We start from the raw sequence: 22,481 nt of genomic DNA, 5'->3' as shown, positions 1-22,481 counted from the left end.
CGGCCCGCCGGCCGCAGCCCGGCCCCAGCTCCCGCGGCCGGCGGCGGCGGCGGCGGAGGGAGGCGGGCCCCGCGGGTCCCGCAGGCTCTGCGCGGAGCGGCGGCGAGCAGCACCCCCCCACACACACACCCAGCCAGCCCCGCCGCCGCGCGCCCGGCGTGCGCGCCTGCCCTGCCCTGCCCTGCGCCGCGGCGGCGGCGCCCGGAGCTCGCCTGCGAAGGAGCCCAGACGCCCAGCAGGCAAGACCCGCCGTACTGCGCTGGCCGTGTCCGGTGCAGCCCGCGCTGCCCTCCGCTGTACGCGTCGCACGCCGGAGTAGCCCGCAGCGGGGACTGCGCTGTCTAAGTATGCTGCTCTTTGTCGTACAGCCCGTACCGTAACGCTGTGCACGGGTAGCGGTAGCGTGCGGTGCGGCCGGGTCCTGAGCCCCGTGGCAGGATCAGGGCTGCGGCGGCAGCCTCGCCCGCGCTTCGCTGTGGCCGTCAGGAACCGTGCCGACCGAGCTGACGGCGCTGCGGCTGGCCGGGGGGCCGGAGGCGAAGCCCGTGCCCGAGCCAGGGCCCGGCGGCGGCAGGGCCGGGGCCGCAGTCCGGCCCGGGGGACCTGCTCTGGGGCAGGGGCTGCGGGGGGCCGGCGGGCCGGACTGGGCCGGGCTGGGCTGGACCGGCCGCCTGCGGCCTCGCCGCCCGCACGCTGAGGAACCCGGGCCCGCGGGGAAGGGGCCGCTCCCGTGCGGAGGGGCCTCTGTGTCCGCACTGTGTGCGTTGGTTAAAGGTTTAGTCGACACGCAGGGCCGCACGCCGTCGCTCAGGCAGCGTTTGTTGTCCTTTGCACTGCTTGTTGTTAACCCTGATCTCTTTTTCATAGCTTAAGAAATACGGGGAGTATATGCCGTAAGAAACCCTTTTATTTCTCATTCCTCTCATGTCCCATCTCCTGGGTTTGGCGATGCAGGGACTGCCTAACGGAGCGGCTGCCGTGCAGCGTAAGCAATATTATACAGTTTTGTAATAGATTTGTCTACCTCAGCGCGTGCCTCTAGCGCAACGCAGACGAGCCCCGGGTTGCTGCGCGGTGTCCTCTGGTGAGTCCCCGGAGGGGACGGCCCTGGCTCCGCGGCTTTTCTCCAGAAGATTTGTCTCTTTGCGTGCTGGTGACTGACGGCACGCTCTGCATTCGCCGGCGTCCTCGTATTTCACGTCATCTCGTGCCCTTTGCATGCTGGCTTTGTAACTCTTTATTTTTTTGCGATCAAGAATTTATGAATCAAAAGATGGGGGAGTGGAGCCATGTGGAGGCTGAGTCAGATTGTGAAAAAGGAAAGCCAAGTGAGAGTGTGCAATTGCATATCACATTTACAAACACGGTTTCATTCATCTCCATATGTTGCTCCTGTTACTACTAATAAAACTCTGATTTCTCAGACTGGTGCTGCCCTGGGAACACTCTTTGATCTTCCTGGGGTTTTTGCTCTATAGCCTCCACGGTATTCGTGTTATAGTGTGTTATTTTCCCAATTAACGTTCTTATTACATTGAACACATGTTAATAACAGAAAGAATTTGATAGTGTGAGTATACTTCCCACACCCTTCTCTTTTGTCCCTATTACTCAATGTGCAAAGGAGTGACAGGTTATTTACCAGCAGCAATTTTTTCTCTCTATACTGGTAAGATTTCCTAATTATAAAAACAAAAAAAAGCTCTTTCGCTGAGCGCACATCCCTCTCTGCTTCCTCTTTCCTCATCCTGTTAATGATACCCAACTCCGTCATGGTAGTTTTGGAGCTGCAGGAAATCTAGCTTTGTTTCCTGAAAGATTTATAGGGAAGCCTCTGTAGGCACAGGGAGCCAGAGAGCAAGATCTGCTTTGGGCATAATGGTGTCTGGGGTTTTCTTCCCTGGCAGGGAGGTATAACTGTCGAGAGTACAGTAATTAATTTGATCCAATATTGGGAGAGAAGGAGGAAGAATGTATTGGAAAAAATAAGCGTTTTTTAAAAGTTTCAGGTGTAAGATCTAAGTGGCAATTTCATGACCTTCATGATTTCTATTTTAGATAAAAGGCAGCAACCTACTACAAGGGTATCGTTTGTCTTCTGGCCTCATCCTTTGTTCTCCTTGGGTTTAGCCTGTCACTTCCCAGGGCTTGACTCTGTCCCTTGCTGGGGCAGCAGCATCTCTCACCCGTGACTCTCTGAAGTGCTGGTCTGGCAGGTGATTTTTTTTTTTTTTTTTTTTCTCCAACTGCTTATTTCACGTCTTCTCTGCTGTCCAAGGTCTGTCTTTCTTTCTTCTTATGGCCCTCTGAGTCTTGCCAAAGACTGTGCTGGTTACTTTACCTTCCCCCTTCTCTCCACTTTTTGTTGACTCATGCCTTTTCTCTCATTTTTGTCCCCTTTCATATATCTTCTTCAATATTTTTTTTTTTCTCTTCTGTCCTGGTTTTATACCCTGTCTTGTTCTCTCCTTTCTGACATCTCACTTCAGTCCACTGCCTTGCTCTACCTTCCTCTTTGACATTTTTTCTCCACGCTGTTCCTTTGGTCATTGTCCTGCTCCATCCTTTCTCCTGACTTACAGTTACGTATATATATGTGTGTATACATATATCTCTACTCCACTCCAGATCTTCCATTCTCCAGCTGAAAGAAAGAAATGACTTATGCTGATAGTCTGATCCTATTGCATCCCTTTCTCGGCACCTGAAATACGCTGCTTCTGCCCATCCTTAAACACACGTATTGGGTAGACTGAAGAATTAAGTATGTGGGAAATGTTCCTAAATTCAGAAGTGGACTTGAAAAAGCAGCTCGCTCAGGCTGCACTGTGAACAGAGCAGTTACTGTGCTCCCACTGGCGGTACCAGAGGAGGACTGTAAGCCCCCTGAACTCAAGGACCTGATGGCATTTTCTTCACATTTCCAATTTTCTGATTTTTGGTAACAATAAAGTAATGAAAAGATAAGGGTCACAGCCATCTATTTGAATTATCCTTGAATACTGGACTGATCCAAAATAAGACCCCACAAAATGCTTTTCATCTTTCCCCAGTTGTTTGGTTTTATACATTTGTTAAGCCACTTTTGTACAGCTATAGGGAGATAAATGCTTTTTTCCTCGTCAGAGCTAAGTTCTGACTCTGAAAAGGGGTCTGTGTGAGGCAAGGCTGGGATCTTGTCTCATCAGCTGCCCGTTTTTTCTGGAGCCAGGGGGAGAGAAGAAAGCTATGACTGTAGGATCATATGCATTGGGTGGGAGATGGAACAATAGATGCATAACCCCCAAATGCTGCATTAACCTCAGGGGGCGGGGGTGGAGTTGTTTAACAATATTTCCCCTTGACTACTTGATACAAACAGCATCATTGGGGATCAAGGCCAATGTTAGATTTTGCTATTTGAATAAGAGTCTTAGTTAAAAAAAATCTGATTTAATAATTAAACTTTTTTTTTTTTTGGTCTTTCAAAAAGCATAGTACTAACTGGCTGGAATGAAAACAGCTCCATCCCACGGATTCCACCTCCGCTTTCTGGCAGCTTACCTGACTCATAAAGAGAGTGGGGGATTTTATATGCCACCTACATCAACTCAACATTTTCCTTTGTGGTGAGAGTTAATCACCACCCTTGTCATATTATTTCACCGACGCTGTCAGGGGGGATTGTTTATCTTTCAACCCAGCCTTAAAAATTCTTATAGAATAGGGTTTTTTTTCTGAATTTGGTGAAAATACACAGGCAGTCCATTGCAATAAGGTTTTCCGTGTTGTTTGTTAAAAACTGGCATTTACCCCAGGATCAGGGAAGAGAGAGTTTTTGTTTGCAGAGGACCCATCTCTGACATGAGAAGCGCCACCTGGAGAGTTGAGATGCATCAGCTGAAGGTAGAGGACCATCCCCCAGGTAATCATGGCAGGAGGTGTGCGCTGAGGAAGAAACTGTGGAGTTGTAGCCATGATGACAAAGGACTTAAGAGGGCAAAGTTTTGTCAGCAGAGGCAATGTTTCTATTAGACCAACAGACAAAGTGAGGAAAAATGGACGTGCTTTCAAGCACATAAAATCTCTCCGTATAACCTGTTTGTATAACCTATGTGACCCCGTCTCTTGTGAGGAGAGAGATTGTATGTAGCAGACCGATATTTGTCAAGCAGAAAATACTACACAAAAGAATTCAGGAAGATAAGAATGAGAACAAAACGCAAAGGTGGCAATACAATAAATACAGTGTGCACAGGAGGCAATGGAAGAAGGGGTAGGAGGAACTGAAAGTGCACCTCCAGGAAGGTTATTGGGAGTTACAAAGAGGACATGAGTTACCCTGGAAAGTGAGAGGAAGCTTGAGCAGAAAAGCATGTGACACTTATACAGAAGAAATTCTTGAAGTACAGGGAGGGCAGAGAGGAAGGAACAGCTGAGACCGCTCTGGAGCTCAGCACTTGAAGAGAAATCTTAGTGTGAAGGAGGGCCAGGGAAAGCATTTGGTAAGAGTCTCCTCATTTCTCTGTCACAAGGGCAGGCAGAATCAAGGAATGAGAAGGAAAGGGGAAAACCACAAGAACTGAAGTGAAACGTTGACAAATGTGGATGAAGGAAGGGTAGGGAAGCTGTAGCCGTGTTGACAGAAAGGGAGAAGTCCTCTGTGAGACCTGGAAAATGACTGAGTAACAAGTGGGGTGCTGCAAGACAGGAGGCAGGGAGCATCGCATCAGGAACGAGCTGTCTGACCATACCCAATATAAATACAGGTTATTTCCATCCTTGATGTGTATAAGCCTTAAAATGCATTGCAGATACAGCAGCTCTGCCCTGAAGATATGGATGCTGCAGCTGTCTCGCCCGTCCTGTCACACCTTCCTCTCTCTCCCATGCCAGAACTAATCCTGTATTCTCTCCTCTCCTGCGCTGTGGGTCCTCAGCCCAGCTCCAGGCATCCTTCTTATCAATTGCGCCTGCCTGGTAACTGGGGCACAACTCAAGATAAGGACTCAGGAGTCACCCACAAAGATGTGCTGCTTGAAGCAGAGGCACTAATGAGCTCTGCGGAGGGTACCTGCTGAGAGAGGCATCAGCAGGGAGGAAGAAGAGCAAAGGGTGAGCACTTCATCTGAGGAAGAAACAGGTTGGGAGACCATAGCAGTGGGGAAACTAAAGGTATGGAAGCCTCAGGAGGAAAGTGAGTGTAGGAGGATGGAGCCACAGATGATTAAAAATAACAGTGTGGTGCAGATAATGTGGCGCTCCACTGGCATTTTAAACCTGCTGCCTTTGAAAACCCTTCTGTGTTTTGAAAAGGGAGCCTTACATTTCATTGTTCTCATTGCTACTGACCAGCCAGGACTGCTGACATTTTGGGGCTGTCATGTTGTCAGCAACCCCCATTTTCTTCACTGCTGTGAAGTGGTTGCAACCGACTCTTCAGCAGAGCGCTCTTTGCACCCCTGCCTGACGTAAATATTGATGTATCCGTAATTATGCTTTGATTTCTCTGGAAGGGAGATGGCCTTTTTTAGCTTGCATCGGTATAGTGACTAGCACACTAAGTCCGTGCTATAATGATGCTATCACAAATTAGAGCTAAATTAAAACACCATTCACAGGCAATTTGTACAACGTGAAATCTGGGCATGAGCTAACCTGGCCTGAAAGCCATATGTTTTTTTCAGTGTTTCTGGAGAACTGCAAGCTTTTCAACCCTGTGGCTGTTCAGAGTAATGTGTTAATCTCTGTACAAGTATCACATGTTGGATGGGACCAAGTGGTAGCAAACCTGCTGGGGCTTGGAACCTCCTGGCACTTGTAATGGGTGTGAAAGAAAGAAGGAAGGAACAATAAAGAAAAGAATAAAGGGAAGAGAAGTGCAAAGTGAAGGACCTTTGTGCATTTTGATAACAATTCTTCAGTAGCACAGCAACATAGAACAGAAGGACATTGTCTGGTTAATGTAGAGCAGCTAACTTGCTATTGCAAGAGCCGTGTTCTGTTTTGTTTTGTTTTTTTAAATCAGGTTTTGTCTTTGAGCTATGGAAGGTACAGGTTTTTTCATCTTTCTGCCCTCCTCTTTTGCCCTTATCCTCCCACTTTCAAGTAAGGATGTAAGTGAAGCTCCTTCTTCTCATCTCCAGCATAAATTTATCCATGAACATCTTAAAACAGTTTACTGTCTGTTCTTGTGCCAGAGTTTACTTTTACCTTCAGTAACTCTTGTGTCCTTAGTGCTCACCCCTGTCTATTTCTGGAGAGCAGCCAGCTCCCCTCTTTGGTGGGGCTTTGCTGTGCTGCCCCAGCCATGCATTTTCTCTTCTTCCATCTAACTGGTTCTCCATTTTCCTGCTTTGTACAGAAGATGACCTCTAATGCTCAGAGGACTCTCCGCCTGTGGTAATGTGATCTAGTGGCTGCAGCGGAGAAAGGTGTCAGCAGTCCTGGATCGTATTCCCAATCAGGTTATTGGATGATGTGAGATCTAGGGAAGGACATTTATCTTCGTTTCCCTGCAGGCTCCAGTAATAGTCACGCATCTCCAGTTTACAGTAAAATTGCTATTACCGTGCCAAATTAATTATTAATACACACATTACAATGTTTTCAGTATCCTGTAGCAATGGAATCTGACTCTGTGCCACTCCCTACCCTTTAGCTTGTGGTGTGGCATGCATTCCTTTTGGATGTACCTGTGTGGTACCCACAGCTCCTGCATTTATGCTCCATGTTCACAGGCACCCATGCTTTACAGTCATGATAAAGCAGCTTTCACATATTCCTGACTTATTCATTAATTGTATGCTTTCCACTAATTTTTTTTTAATTGTTTTTAGGACTTGCTGAAATGTGAGTAATGTAACTGGGAAACAATGATTGAAGTTAGAGACTCTCATTTAGAAGGAATGTCGGTCATGATTGATTACAGCTGCACACATCATGCCCTCGCCTGGCTCTGTCTCCCCATGTAGGGGGAAAGTCGGTGGTACTGCCCAGGTCTGTTGAGCATACGTGCATTAGACCCATGTACGTCGCATGAAGGTTGTTAAAAAGTTTTGCTGGGCTTATTTCACCCATGCCACTGAGGATATGTGGTAATACTTGGGTTGTGAGGTACCCATCACATCACTCTTAAAAGCCTTAATGACCTTGGTCTGATTTTCAGTCTAATTTGGGAACGTAGCTTTCCACTTCGGCATGGTTTTATATCCATACATATTATTCCCAGTCAACGTGGTATGGCCAGAGTAAATATTTGGGGGTACGATCCCTGCTTTTGTTTCTTTCTGCTACACAAATTATCTGTAGCACTGGAAAAGGTCACAGAAACCTACTGAAACCTGGTGATGGGACATGTGGGAGGAAGAGGTGCCACACGTGTCTGCGTTGGTTCCCACGTAACTCCCGCCTTATCTCAGAAGCAGCTCTCATCTCCTGGGGCTGCTTCGCCCTCTCCCACCCACTCTCCCCTTATGGCCTGCAGGTGTTGGGCTGTAGCTTCTCTCATATTTTTGGCCGTGGCTGAATTAGCACATTTTTAATGGATGCCTTTTTCAGCACCGATGAAAATAGTCTAGAATTTTGATAATTCTCTGTTACTCCATAAAATCCATAAAAATAGTTTGCTTAAATGCCATAGCAGTTCTTCAGGCTTATTATCATTACTAGTTTAGAGACCGTGGCTCCATTGTAGAAGGAGTTATTTAGATATAGCATACTTGGTGAATTTATGGTCTTCCGCTTTTCCAGAGAAATTGAAATGATGAGGTCAAAGATCAAGTGATTTTCATTTTTTATATGGCCCAGAGCAATTTATTTTGAATCTGCACTTTTTATTTTCAATAGCATACAGTGTCATGGAATAAGTAAAGCACCTTTCTGATGTGTAACGGGTCATTAGTATTAAAGACCCCAGACAACTATGATTTTTGTTCTCACACCCATCTCCAATAGTCTGTACCTCGTGAATCACCAAGAAGATACATAGAGCTTGTGATGCTGCCAGGTAGCTGAGCTGCTGTGATGTCTTGCTTCTCCTGCCCAGCGGAATTGCTCTGGATCAGTTGGAGATCATCTGCCTGTATGTGGTTAGCAGGCTCTGACCTCTCCCTGCCTTCAGAGCAACTTTGCTGAGTTAGTCTAAGGACAGGAGCTGAACCCTGCACCAAGACACAGAGTTGGTGCCGACAGGTTGACCCACGGTCGGTCCAGTTGAGTTGCAGTGGAATATGAAGGGAACAGAAGCTTGTTGCTTGAGGAAAGGATTCATGGCAGAAGCAGCAAATCCTGATGACTGAGAAACTTTGAGAGGAAGCTTTGTGCTGAAGTTTATGTTGCGTTAAGGTTTTGACTTATTGATAAAACCCCAGGAAGGGAGTGAGCCTGGCTGTGTTCTCTGTTGGACTGTGTCAGCACTGAGGGCTTTCTGAAGGTGGCTGCAGTAATACAGGTTGCTCTTAAACCCTGGCACTTTGTGGGAAAGCTGACTGGAATGCAATTGTAGCAGATACTGATACTGGGTGTACTGTCGTAAACATTTAACGGGTATTGATCTATAGAAAATGTCATTTTACCTTTTAGCATTTATTAGATCCTGTTGGTCAAGCGTGTAGATCAGAGATATTCCAAAGCAGGTAGATAATGAGTGCTCTTATAAAGAGCAGATAAAAGTAATGCTAGAGCTTTTTTAAGTACTCCTTTATTCACAGTAACAAAACCTTGGTAAAATGTGGAGTCTGATTTTTATAAAGTACTGAACATTCTGGATTCCAGTGGAAATCAATGTCGGCTGTTGGTGCTAAGCATCTCTAAACATCGTATTTGTGGTTTCAGACCCAGGTTAAACCCCCATTGACTTCAGGCACTCCTTTAATCAGAGTAAGGACAGCAGTATTTAGCCTGCTGACAGTCATTCTTGCAGCACTCTGTCTCTCTGTTTTGCTTGACTCATGGGTAAGATTTTCTTTTCTTTAAAAAGTCAATGTATCTTCTCTGCAGAGAGCTCTGATCTAGGGTCCTGCTCCTTACTTTGTACGTAAGCATCTCCAATTGATGCCCCACAACCCTGAGAAGTACTTGCAGCTTGGGTAGAAATAGCACAAGAAATTACAGCTGTTGCTGGTGATGAAAAATGTGTTTTCTAAAATCATAAATGGAAGTGCTGGAAAAGAAAAGACAAAGACTACTGTAGGGAGTATCCTGTACTGAATTCCCAGGCAATGTGTTAACACAAGCAATGTATAAGGATCAGTCAAAGAGCTAGGATGCCAGTGTATCTCGGTGCTCTCTTCTGCTTGTATTTCTTCTAAAGAAATCTAAAGATCACTTTGAACATAGTGTATCTGTGTCAGGAAGTGCATTTGTAGCACTTATTTCTATGTTAAGGAGGAGGGGCCATCTTCAGTTTTAACGTGTTTTCATGGTCTGATATGCAAGCATGAATCTCTTGACTAGAAGAATTGCATTTGTGTATCCAAGATTAAAAGTTAGCCATTTAAATGATAACTTTACAGGAGCAATCATATCAAATGCAGCAGAGCATGTGGGATTAGGTATGAGGCCTTATTATTGATACTGGATTACCTGGGAAGAGACCTGGGATCACAAAACTGATCTCTGTGTCCCTCCACCACCAGAAGAAATTGTGCATTTCACACTAGTTTACCTTTTTCTAGGAAATTCTCCTCCTCGTTACTTCAAAGCAAATATTACCTCATCATCACATGCTAGACAACATACCAAGAGAAAAATTCTTTCCAGTCCAAAATATGACTATCAGTTTTTGCACATGAGGCAGCATCACCGATGTCTCATGGTGACTCATCATGCTTCTGATCTGCTTTACTACCTAAGGCAGAGCTTGCTGCCAAATAACCATAAAATATCTGCTTGTTTTCTCAGCTATTACTATTTAATGGCACCTGTTGTATGAGCAAATGCTTGTTTAATAACTTCCAGGTAGATGACCAAACATTATAAAAGGGAGGGGACTTGCAGTTTGCAGAAATACGCTGTTCCAACAACAGTCATTTGCTGACATGTGGTAATTTGTAAACTGTATTTACCAGATCTGCTGTCTGTGCTCTTAGAAGCATTTTAGAGCAGATTAAGCCATTAGAAAGCCTTTTCCTGTTGGTGGAAACATTCCCTATTTGTTGCCCTTCTTTGTGTTTCAGAGAGAGCAAAGCAAAAAAGCAGCAGCAAATTTTACATTTCTTGACATGTAGGATTAAAGCCAAGTTTTCTTTATTTTATACAGCAAGAGAAACTAAGGAAAGGGACAATAATTGGACAGACCTAACAGGACATTCCTATTTAAGGGGCAGAATAAACAGCAAGTGCTTGTTCTAGAAATGTAGCTTTTATGGTTGATGAGGAAATTACAGCAAGGGAGCAGCCCGGTGGGCATGGGGTTTTAGAGTGGATGCCACAGAGCTCATCGCAGCAAGGACAGCTTTTAATAGGAAAAAGAAGGAAAAAATCCAAGTGCCGTTTCCACCCCTGCATGAGGAGAGGTCCAAAAGGCCAGCTAATAGTCCACCCGTGGTCACACCTGCACACCGCTGGCACCAACTTGGCACTGGTCCTACAGACTCAGCAGCAAGGACAAAAATGAACAAAAATGCTGCAGGAGCTTCCCTGCCTGTCTCTCCATCAATATATCAGGCCTGGGGAAAACAGAGACAGCATCAGGCTTCACATGGGATTTCTCAGCAGGACTCTTCTCCCATCACAGATCTGAGAGACTGCACTGATTTGTACCTTTGGATATGTTTTCAGTTCATTTTCCTTTTAATGATGCTGAAGAAAGGCATGTCAACACAAAGGAAGATATAACTGTCACTCCGCACTGCTCTGGTTCCTAGCAGCAGGCAGGCTGCTGCTTGGAGCTGGCTAGAAAAAATACTGTGGTTGGTTTGTTGGTGGTTTTCTGAGGAAGGAGAAAAATGCCAGCACTGATAACTGATTGACGCAGAGCATACAAAGCAGTAAAGAAAAAAATGTGTCCTCAAAAACCTGAAACATTCCAAATGTTGCTGTGGTGCTTCAGAGTGCCTCCTCTTGCATGGCCATACCTTGTGTCCCAAGGACCTCAGTGGCTAGGACCTGGAGATGAGCACCATCACTCCTCTTGAGGGGTCCTTGTGGGAGTCTCAAGCTGCAGTATCCCATGGGAAATGTCCATCAGGGGAACACAGCTCATAAAGCATGTTCTAGGCAAGAGGTACCCAGCTTGTCTCCAAGAGTCACAGAATGACTGAGGCTGCCATCTGGTCTATAACATCTAGTCCAGCCCAAGCTCAGAGCAGAGTCAGCTGCTGCAGGTTGTTCAGAGCCATGTCCAGTTGGATTTTGAGTATCTCCAAGGATGGAGAACCTGCAACCTCTCTGAGCAACCTGTGCCAGTGCTTGGTCACCCTCACAGTAGAGAAGTCAGTCATGATCGCAACACTTCCAAACACAAAAACTAATAATTATTAACCTCTTCAGGTTTCCTCTTTTTTTTTTTTTTTTTTTTTTTTTTAGGAAAAAGAAAGAAATGCAACTATTTTCATAAAAAGAAACCATTTTTTTAAAGGTCATCTAGATCTAGTTTTCCCTCCACAAACTCTTCACACGGACACTTTGGGAATAATCCCACTACATCTGTCTTCGTACCAGAGCAGCACCTGCCTGTGGATTGTGTTGCACTGTTGACAGAAGAGTTGGTGATATTGTTGGCCATTATTAACATTATTTATTTAGCACCTGGCAAATGGAGTCAGGCTCTTTGTGCTAGGCACTGCCCAAACAAGCTGGAAGGAAGACAACCTGTTCCCAAAGAAGGTGTTATTTACCTCTTGAGGCTGCAAAGAAGTGGGTGGAGGGAAGCAAGGACACCAAAGCTTTTGTGCTTATTTCTGAACTTTAGCATCATTGCTTCCCTCATCGTGGCTGTACATGGGAGAACCGAGATCCTGGCAGCACTACCCGAAGGCATTAGCCAGTCAAAGGGATGGAGATGTCCTGTATGTGTGACCTTTTCTGGAGACATATGAAATCACTCTGGTGCCTGTTGGGCACTGTATTCAATTTAAAAGCTGCAGTACAAGTGCACTTAACAATTAATATATATTTTAGAAGGACGTACTTTTTAAAAAGCCTGAGAAATAGTCATTTACAATTTTCAGTTGTGGTGTTTTTCAGTCAGGAAATTAGCTCAAGAGAAAAAGAAGCAAGGGCACATTTATTTCTTCTCTTGGAAGAATACCTTTCCATTGAAAAGACATATTTTCAAGTCTGCAAATAAGAGCGGTAGGGGATTTCTTTTCCCAATATTGCTTCTCAAGTAGAGAAAGAAAGGAAGAAAAAACGTGGTTTCACCAGAGGAAGAAAATGTGGTGTTTAAGGGGGCATGTGTCAGAGTTTTGAAGGATGTCCAGGACTTTCGAGGCAGTCCCGCACTTGCCCTTCCAAATGCCTCCGCTGAGAAGAACGCCCGGGGAAATTAAGAAAGTGCATGAGGTGGCAGAGTCAACATATAGCACATGAAAATCATGTCTTTGCAGATTTTAAAGGAAAGGTAAGAAATTCATCTAGGAGGGCACGCCTAGGGTAACCCTTCCTCAAAGCAAAGTGTGGAGCTCTGGAGGCTCCTTCCAGCTGCACATTTCTGGCATTTCTGTGACAATGTTTACTCGTGTGCACTGAGCGTTTTGCCATGCCAATTCTCGGAGTCCCCTTTGGTCAGAACCATCCCATGTGTCTTTGGGCATGGTCTTTGTCCATGGTTTTCCACCTGGCTCAGCTCACTTGGCCATGAAGCTTTGCCAGGGGGTCAGTTCATCTGGAGGAGAACTACTCTTGCAATGTGCCCATCTCTTTCCTCTTTCTATGAAACTGCTTTTCCTTTAACTTCAAAGAGTGAGCAAAATATGCTAGTTTATGATTGACAGGTGGTATAACCACATATGTTACAACTACAGGTTTCCTGAAACTAGGAAAATATATTAATGTTCATAAACCAAAGCCAACTAGAAGAAAGCATCAACAGCTTTCTATTTGGTTATCTTTTCTTTACTTTTTCTTCCTATCCTCCATACCTGATACTAGGTTGCTAGTTATTCCAGGGATTTGAGAGGGATTTATATGTATTTATCCAGTTTTGGTGGGGTTTTTTTAATATTTGTATGCTTTAGTCATGAGCAGTTTGAGATTCTGGTGCAGCAAGGAGTTGGTGGTGTGCTTGCAGCCTGTTACATGAAGTTTTCCTGTATGCTGGCCACCTAGTTAGACAATATTCCGTTTCAGAGTGACAAAATAGTTCTTTTTTGCAAGATGAAGCAAAGGAAACTTGAACAGGTATCTCAGGCCTCACAAAGGCAAAACTCCTATTAACGGAAAGGAAGAAACTGCTTTGCTTGAGCAAAAACTCAGTGCTAAGGACACCGGTGCCAACATCCACTTCTAGCCAGGCGGGCATTTTGGAGGGCTGTGGTGGAAACATTGCATCCGCGCTCCCTAGCATCCCGAGCAGTGCCAGCCTGCCCTTGCAGCTGGGAGTACCCCACCTTGAAAGGCTCAGCATTGCCCTTTGCCCAACCTCTGCCAGACCATGCAGGTGCCAGAGCGCAACATCAGTCCCTTGTAGGGTAAAGCAGCCAGCAGCAGCCCTGGTGCTTGCTGCAGGCAGAAGGCAGCATCTCACATACTGAGGATTTGGAGCCACGGAGGTTTCTCGCATGGTTTGGTAGCAGGAGCTGGTATCCACCAAGACATGGTCACGTAAATCCAGCCTCAGCATCAAAGTCGTCTGCTCCCACAGGGAGCAACCAGGAGCTTCTTATAGACTTGGTTGCAACACAGCTGTCGTGTCTGGCTTTGACTGCAGATGTGGGCAACACTGGAGATACGAGGCCGGGATGGAGGGTGGCATCTCATTCCTTCCCAAGGAAGAGAGGCAGGGTTGAGCATGCAGCCGTTGCTTTGGCACAGGCACCATTTAGGTCCCTCTCTGATGCTCTGTGCGTGCAGGCCATATGTTACATCCCAGCTTTCTCTCTCCTGTTTACTTCTATCCATTTTCCCATGTGCCATCAGCCCTGAAGCTCTTCTTTCTCTTAGTCTTTCTTGGCCAGCAGACTGTAATTCCTAGGTCATCACCTAGGAGGTGCAGAGCAGTAAAAGCCCAAGCCCTGGGGTGATGCTGGAAGCTGATCCTCCAGCAAAGCCTGGAGAAGCCTTGCCTTTCAAGGGATCAGTCAAAGTGTCCTCTGAAACACAAAACCGTTTACCAGGTTACGACACAGTTATTCCCTTGACCCATGTAGTAAAGCACATGTACATTTGTAGTGTAGGGGAGGCAGCCAGTTTTATGACAGGTTTACATACCGTCTTTTTGTTACTGCACTCTGGATGACAGCAGTCAGCTTCAGGTCAGGGCTCTGCAGGTTATGACCTAATGAAGAAAAACTTGGAAGGAGGATCAGGCATCTTTGATGTAAACCGGCCAGCAGAAGCTCGCTTTCTCAAAAGCAGAAAGCACCAAATGGCAGGAAACAATTTCAGTCCATGTAGCTTCTCTCCATCAACACATAGCTCAAAAGCACTTTGATTTTTTTCCTCCTATCCACACTCCTGTTTCTCTGCTAGGTGATTCCTGCTACCTCCTCTGAGCTTTTCTACTCTGGTATTTTTGCTAGCTAACGTGAATGAGAGATTCCCTATAGCTCAGCTAGCTAGCTTAAAACTATATGATTTTTATATTCCACTGGAATACATGGTGTAAAACAATAGCCACAGAAACACAAGCACCCTCAAAATAAACATTTACCTACATGCAAAGAAAAAAATGTCTATTGGAGATTGTAGTAACCATATAAAATAATTTTGACTAGCCTGTCCTGGTTTCAGCTGGGATAGAGTTAATTGTCCTCGTAATAGGTGGTACGGTGCTATGTTTTGAGTTCGGTATGAGAAGAATGTTGATAACGCTGATGTTTTCAGTTGTTGCTAAGTAGTGTTTAGTCTAAAGTCAAGAATTTTTCAGCTTCTCAAGCCCAGCCAGCGAGAAAGCTGGAGGGGCACAAGAACTTGGCACAGGACACAGCCAGGGCAGCTGACCCAAACTGGCCAACGGGGTATTCCATACCATGTGACATCATGCCCAGTTTATAAACTGGGGGAGTGGGGGTGGGGGAATCGCTGCTCAGGGACTAACTGAGTGTCAGTCGGCGGGTGGTGAGCAATTGCCCTGCGCATCATTTGTACATTCCAATCCTTTTATCATTACTGTTGTCATTTTATTAGTGTTATCATTATCATTATTAGTTTCTTCTTTTCTGTTCTATTAAACCGTTCTTATCTCAACCCACGAGTTTTACTTCTTTTCCCAATTTTCTCCCCCATCCCACTGGGGGGGTGGGGGGAGTGAGTGAGCAGCTGCATGGTGCTTAGTTGCTGGCTGGGGTTAAACCACGATGTGCACAGTCTCATATAAAGGTGGCTTCAGTGATACCTTGCAACAGTCTCCAGCCCATTCCAGCAAGATTTAATTTAATCCATGCTACAGTTAGTGTTTTCTTTGGAACTGCAATGTTCTTCTCATAAAAATGTTCACCCTCCAGCCCATATTTACTAAGTAGGTGCCAACTAGGCCTGGGTTCAGCGATGTTTACAAGGCCAGTGTTATGGGGATTTAAACAGAAAACAACAAAAAAACATACAATGCGAGAGCAGTTCTCGCTGGCAGTTCAAAAATGCTTGCACAGGGTCATGGGGTGTTTGGCTCAGATGCAGAGATGTTGCTTGTGTCCGACTCAGACTCTCTCATCTTTCAGTAAAACTATACTGTAGAAGAACAAAAAATAATTTGATTTTCTTTGGTGTTCTTTCCAAGCAGCTCCAAGACCCAGAGAAAGAGCTGTCAGGATGCCAGAGCCAGCAAAGTCCACCTCTGCCCCCAAAAAGGGCTCCAAGAAAGCCGTGACGAAGACCCAGAAGAAGGGCGATAAGAAGCGGCATAAGAGCAGGAAAGAGAGCTACTCCATCTACGTCTACAAGGTGCTGAAGCAGGTCCACCCCGACACCGGCATCTCCTCCAAGGCAATGGGCATCATGAACTCCTTTGTCAACGACATCTTTGAGCGCATCGCTGGAGAAGCCTCCCGCCTGGCCCATTACAACAAGCGCTCCACCATCACCTCGCGGGAGATTCAGACGGCCGTGCGCCTGCTGCTCCCAGGAGAGCTGGCCAAGCACGCCGTCTCGGAGGGCACCAAGGCCGTCACCAAGTACACAAGCTCCAAGTAGCTGGACATCACCTCTCCAATGGGACCATCAAGCACCGGACCCTCCGCGCAAACACAGGTAGGCAGCCACGGTCCGGATGAACGTCACAGCTATTATCCACAGCAATTTACAGCCTTGGGATGGGCATGAGAAGTTACCTGGTGGAAGAGGAGACGATCTGGATGTCGGCTGATTTTCATCGTCTGTTCGGGACATGCAACGGGCAAGGCTGGTGGAGGAGACCCCTGCTTTCACATCTCATCCAAAAGACTGACCGACTGTAGCATATCCAAACTCTCCTCTGTGCTTAGCAAACATGCATGTTTGGCACTGGCGGGGGAGACTGGCAGCAGCAACACAGAGACACTGTCTCTAAAGTCTTCCTGTTTGGCTGCTTTCTCACAGTCATCCAAGATGGGCACCGATGAGTCAGCGCTGGTATCCTCTCCTTCGTAGCCTGGATCCGTCCTGGTGTACAGCAGCACAGCCCACCCCGTGCCGGCAGAAGTGGCATCAACAGCTACCGGGCACAGGCTGTAGAATAAAATCCATATTGATTCAACAGCTCTCTGTGCTTGACAGCCTGTTGTAAAGAGCAAGCCTGGCAGGCAGGCAGATGCCTGGGATGATACCAAGCGCTATTCCTCCTCGTCACTCCCCATGGATGAGCCATCGAGTAGGCTGAGGGTGCTGGCGCTGGAGCTGTCTGCTGCCTCCCGCCTTGCGCCAAGGTGGACGGATGGACAAGGGGGGATGTTGGGGCTGGGTCGCAACCTTCCCCAGCTGCTGCTTTGCCTGCTTTAGGACTTGCTTTGGTGTGCAAGATGTTGCTAGTTCTACTGCTTTTCAGAGACTTTTCCTGCCTTGACGCTGCCTGGGCGCTCCCTTCCACCATAAGGGTGGGCGAGACGGGCTGGTGCCCATGGGGGTCCCCTGTCCTGTGAGCACTAGGGTGGTGCAGGACAAACAGCACAGAGGTGTTGGGTGGGGACTGACGTTTTGGGAAGGCGTCTGGAGTGAGAACAGAGGTGGTTAATGCAGTCTGGGGGAGAGGCAGGCTCCCTCCAGAGATCACTGTGGGCAGCTCACCTGGCCCTGCTTTCCCTGCTTTATTCACTGGTTAGAAAGCAAATGCAAAAACTGGGGCTGGGTGGATATACAGGGGCACTTGCCTGCATCCCAGTGATATTTTAAAGATTAAATAATTTTAAACTACTTCAGATACTCCCCACATCTTCTCAAAGTCCACAGTAAGGTGAGCAATAATAAAATGCTGATAAAAGCCATAGAGATTTGTGGAGGAATGTCTTGGTTACAGGTTTATCTTGGCCAAACTGCTGGATAGCAGAAAAGCATGTGTAGAACTGGTGTGAAGTTGAAGCTTCCTACTCAAAACACAAAATTAGCCAACGTTTAAAAAAAATATCAAAATCTCTGGTAGGCAGTAGTGCTCAGATAAAAAATATTCATGTCTGAAATAACAACTGCTCTCTGCAGCTGTTTCTGTAAATAAAAAGGGCAGCAAAGACACAGGATCCAGAACTAAGTGCGGGTTCTCCCCAGACTGCAAGACCTTGCTTTTAATTGAAAGGTAAATTCATACCCTGAAACACCAACCTTGCAGTACGTCTCTCACTTTCCCCTACATTTATCTCTATCCTGTTTCTTTACACTTTGAGAGTGATGGGGACCCTTGACAGATTTATGTTGCTTTTGGAGCTGTAGGACTCTGCAACTCCAGAAGATTCAGTTATTTCTTGTCTTTATAACAGTGTTGCAGTAATTGTCCAGTTGGTCTGAGGAAAGGGCTGCGTAGACCTGCTCAACCAAGAGCACCTCAGAAACCCAAGAGCAGCATGAGGTCTCATGTGGTCTCTGTGCAAGAGCGAAGGTCAAGTTGCTTATGGGCTGCTCCCATCCTCCTGATTTGGGTTTGAACACTCCACACCCAAAAAGGGGCTTTCCTCCCATACTTTGCTTGGTGATAGCACACAGCCATGTTTCATACCCTAATGCCAGCAGGAATCCTTAGCAATATCTTTTCAGAAGGAGCAAAAGCTGGCTCCCCAGGTGTCAGCACCCACAACCAGCAGCTCCCAGCAGCAGTACCTGTACTCAGTAGCATTGGTAACCTGGACCACTTGGCCAGGACACTTTGGAGGTGACAGCTTAGCACTTCCTTTTGTTTTCCAATCAAATAGTCAAAATCAGATACCAAAGATGAAAATGTACCTATAGTGGGCCTAGAGCCACTGTCCTTGGCCCTTCTCCCACCAGAAATCAGACAGCGGATGATTCAGAAGGGAAATACAGGGAGTGGAGGGCTGGCTGGCAGCGCTGGAGCTTTGTCCTGCCATCCCTGTGAGCCGCAGGTTAGACTTCATCCCCTTGGGGAGGCCTCCTGAAGGTAGGAATTCAGAGTGGAATAAATCCGCTGCAGTCCAAGCAGTGTGTACGAGCCAGGACCCACACCTCCCATGATTACCCGGCGCAGCCCCTAAATCCTCACTCTTCCGAGCAGAGCAGAGTCCTGCTCCAGTCTCTGCAGGAACTCAGGAAAATAAAATGAGGTGGTGTCCCTCCAGGGTCTCCTGGGCAGCTTGGGGAGCTGGGGACAAGGCTGGGCACTCGGACAAGAGCTGCTGGCCCCATACACATACTCACAGTACTGGTCTCATTTTCTTCTGCCACTGTTGCCACTCTCCATTTTTGGAGATTGTTTCAGAGAGAGGAAAAATGGCAATTTAAGGCTGTAAAAATACTTGAAGGCTTAAAGAGGATTTTTATCTTGTCTAAAGCCAAGTGACTGAGACTGGTCACAACCATCCATTTATAGTTTAGGCTGTCGTTTCGCGCATCATTTGCTCTTCACTCTCCTTTTGTGTCTTTTCTTTACTTACCCCTGACAATGTGGAGCACAGGATTGAGGAACTGATCCAGGTTAAAATGAACCTTTATTTTTTTTTCATGCAAGCTTTGTTTCCACCCAGTTCTAGTGGCTGCTCTGATCTGTTGCTGTTGTACAGACATTTGTGCCAGCTGAGAGAACGACATTTCCAGGAAAGGCAAGGCTGGCATAAGCTAGGACTGCCACAGAAAGCAGTTGGGAAATTAATGGCCTTAGTGTCAAGATAAAATGAAGAAAGGAAATCTGCGTGTCCTGCAGTGGCCCAGTTAGCAGCAAAGACATGGCTTTTAAATACACCGCTATGGGTGTAACCCTTGCAGTGTCCCACAAGCAGTTTCTCTAACAGTGCTGACACTAGGAATCGGACACATCCCATTTCTGCAGATCCCAGAGGACTCAAGTGTTACACAAGGGAAAGGGAGTAGTTTGGGGAGGGGACTCTGCTCCCATGCAGCCACACAGCTGTAGTGGTTGGAGGTTGCCTGCCTTGTTCAGCAGGCACACAGCCTGCGAGGCAGCCTGCCCTTCCCACAGCTGTCTGCTGCTGTACTGCCCTTCCCACAGCTGCCTGCTAGTGTACAGGAGCATGCTCGCAGCGCTTCAACGGGAATTATTTTGACTGTGGTGAGCTTGGACTGAGCCTTAATAGTAAAGGCAATAGAAAATGGTCTAAAAGTTCAAGCATTGATTGTCCACTCGGTAATCTGATGTGTGACGTATTCCACAGTTCCCTGGTAAGGGAGTTTCCTGCAGAATAGGAGTTCTGCACTTCAGGATCTGTGCTTTTAAAAAATACGTATTTCCAGCTCTGAAATTGATAAAACGTTTTAAAAATGAAGATAATATACCAAGTTCCACTGTCCCTACCTGATTCCTACTGCAATCCCAGAAGCATCTCTGGACCATTCCTGTGTTCTGCCAATTAAAAAAAAAAAAATCAACTGCAGATTGAAAGTTGGAAAGGGAAGCTGAAAAAGAGTAATACAGCCTTGATATTAACTTCATAATAACCCCATGGACATCACTGCACTGAGTTATTTGTTTTCATATACAATTTAAGAGATTAAATTAGCTGCTATAGATCTACTCCTGATTGTCCACCCTGCTTCCCTAGAAGGGCTTTAAGTCCATCCGCCCGTCACAGCAGAGCCCAGCCTACAGAAGAACTGAGTGGCCATGTGCCTAGAGGTTTGCTCCTGCTCAGAACAGACAGGTCTTTAGTCAAGCACAGGGAAAACAAAAGTAAAAACAAGTGTGGAGGACGAGTGCCTGTCCTGGACACCACTACGTGTCCTAGGAAGGGATGCCTGAGCTGAGACCGCTGAAGAGCCCTGCCCAGAGGAGCCACGTGGCTGTGTGCCCTTCTGCCCTGGTGACAGGTAGCCATGCAGAGGTAGCCCCAACTCCTGGCCACCCCTGGAGTCAGGCTTGGCATGGCCTCTGCACAGCCCCGAGCCTTTGTCCCATCGTAGCATTTCCTGATGGTTTACATCCAGACCAAACTGTTTACAGGGAAAGGAAGAATGTGAACTAAATCATAAAAATCACTTGCTGCCAGAATTTTGAGAGTTCCTGGGACCAGCACCTGGGGAGCAATCTCTCATGCTTACTTTCCATGCATGGTATCTTGTGGGCTTATGTACACAGAGTTTTTCTGACAGTAAGTGTTACATCAAGTGTGATATATGTTATATTATTGCTGCTTTATGACCTGTCTTACTGCTAATTACCTGTTTTCTGTTAAATGTATAAATAAAACGTAAATGCCAAACTGTTGAAAGTCAGGTGAGACCCAGCTGTCAGGATGTCTTTGCTTCTGCTGTATCACACACACCCCCCCCCCCCCCCCCAAGCCCTATATTTCTCTTTCTCCATCATATTTCCTCCAGACTGGGGGTGACAGCAGCCACCCTTCCAGCAGAGATGGAACCTGGCTGGTCCTGGTAGAAGGTCAGTCAAAAACCAGAGCAGCCCTGTACTGAGGGGATGTCACAGGCTGCCACTGTGAGTCCTTGTGGGGTGTCACACACCCCAAACATGGGTGCAACATGAGCATGTGTGTGTTTTCAAGCCCTTCCAGCAAGTTTGCCCCAGGCAGAGCTGTGCCTGCAACCTGTTCTAGCCACACTCCTGCTTGGGGTGCACTCTGCCTGGCACCCATCATTTAACCCCCAAGGGGCAATACTTCTGACTTGCACAGACTAAAGCACTGTGAGATTCTGTGGTTGGAAAAGTGTTATATGCACATTCAGAATTTCTGTTTATCTGAATTAACAATTGCTGCCACTAGAAACATCTTTCCTTGGACTATGAGAAGTTTATAGGCAACAAACATGGAATAAGATGTAGCATCTGAAAACTCCAGGAAGAAAAAGATCATTCTTTTAAAGAGTGGTTGGTAAATACACTTGAGTGAAACACCTGCTGGACATCAGCATCATAATGCACTCACTGGGGTGGGAAATGCATGTGCCGTGCTAGACGCTGTTTGCTGGAAAAACAAGCTGAGATTTCAGATACGGCATATAACAGAAGTCAGAGCTAAAAAGATGTAGAGTCTCTCTAAAGACAGACTCATAAGCTTAACATAACTGGGGAGAAGCAGTGTTTGGAGAAAAAAACCCTTATAACTAACTGATCAGAAGTATTTCTTTCCAAAGAAATAAATTATGCTACTTCTAATGCTGATTTCCATTCTGATACCTCTTTGCAGGGCAGCACCCACAATGCAGTTCCATAACAGAGCTGACATCTGGGTCTCAAGAAGACCCAAACCAGGTTACAAAAGGTAGAGCATAACCTATGGTCATGCTTCTCCAGAAGGTTGGGAGATAACATTTTTTTTTAGTTATTCAGTTATTATTTAGTTATTATTGACTAGTTATTCAAAGACCATTAGCAGGGCTCAGGTGCCACATGGCTAAGGCTGTTGGCAGAACCAGATGGAATTCAGGAGCATCAAAAGAAACTATGAGAGAACGAGGTTTAAAATAAGTAAAGAGGAGCAGCGCTTCATGCAACAAGCAGTCCACCTATTGAGCCCTTTGCCAGGGGCAAAACCTAAACCTAAACCACGACAACTATACTGAAAATTATTAGAGGCTGGGGGAATACAAAGAGGAAGGAAGTTATTGTATGTGTCTGCCCTATTCCTACAGTCTTTCTTGCCTATTCTGTCATGGCCACTGCTGGAAACAAGACTTTGGGTTGAATGCACCAAAGGGCTGATCCAGGTTGTCTGCATAAACTCGTGTAATGTCTGCCTTGTACTACTCATGAACTGTGAAGAGTTTCAGGCAGTTTTCTTAGGCCTCTGAAGCTT

The 22,481-nt window shown here is 46.3% G+C and overlaps 1 protein-coding gene across 5 annotated transcripts; it reads left to right on the top strand.

Annotated features, from left to right (window-relative positions):
* The first annotated feature begins 97 nt into the window (after positions 1-97).
* Positions 98-20,950, top strand: LOC104320951 (histone H2B 5). 5 transcript variants are annotated; one of them, XM_069801889.1, is made up of 3 exons: positions 225-345; positions 868-985; positions 15,863-20,950. In XM_069801889.1, the coding sequence occupies exons 2-3, from the start codon at positions 925-927 to the stop codon at positions 16,270-16,272; spliced, it is 471 nt and encodes a 156-aa protein (XP_069657990.1). In that variant the 5' UTR covers positions 225-345; positions 868-924; the 3' UTR covers positions 16,273-20,950. The 5 variants fall into 5 exon arrangements, with proteins under 5 accessions (XP_069657994.1, XP_069657993.1, XP_069657991.1 ...); XM_069801891.1 differs by lacking the exon at positions 225-345 and adding an exon at positions 2,059-2,216 and having other exon boundaries at positions 879-985; XM_069801893.1 differs by lacking the exon at positions 868-985 and having other exon boundaries at positions 98-239.
* The last annotated feature ends 1,531 nt before the right edge of the window (positions 20,951-22,481 follow it).

The sequence above is a fragment of the Haliaeetus albicilla genome, chromosome 14 (assembly GCF_947461875.1).
Source record: "Haliaeetus albicilla chromosome 14, bHalAlb1.1, whole genome shotgun sequence".
NCBI classification, from domain to species: Eukaryota; Metazoa; Chordata; class Aves; order Accipitriformes; family Accipitridae; genus Haliaeetus; species Haliaeetus albicilla.
Note: the sequence above shows the minus strand (reverse complement) of the source record. Positions and strands in the feature narration are given on the sequence as shown.

Bases quoted from the DNA above. Each gene is read 5' to 3' on its own strand.
- LOC104320951 (XM_069801889.1), top strand. From the start codon at position 925: ATGTCCCATCTCCTGGGTTTGGCGATGCAGGGACTGCCTAACGGAGCG. The intron at 986-15,862 runs GTAAGCAATATT...CTTTCCAAGCAG, and splicing joins CGGAGCGGCTGCCGTGCAGC to CTCCAAGACCCAGAGAAAGA.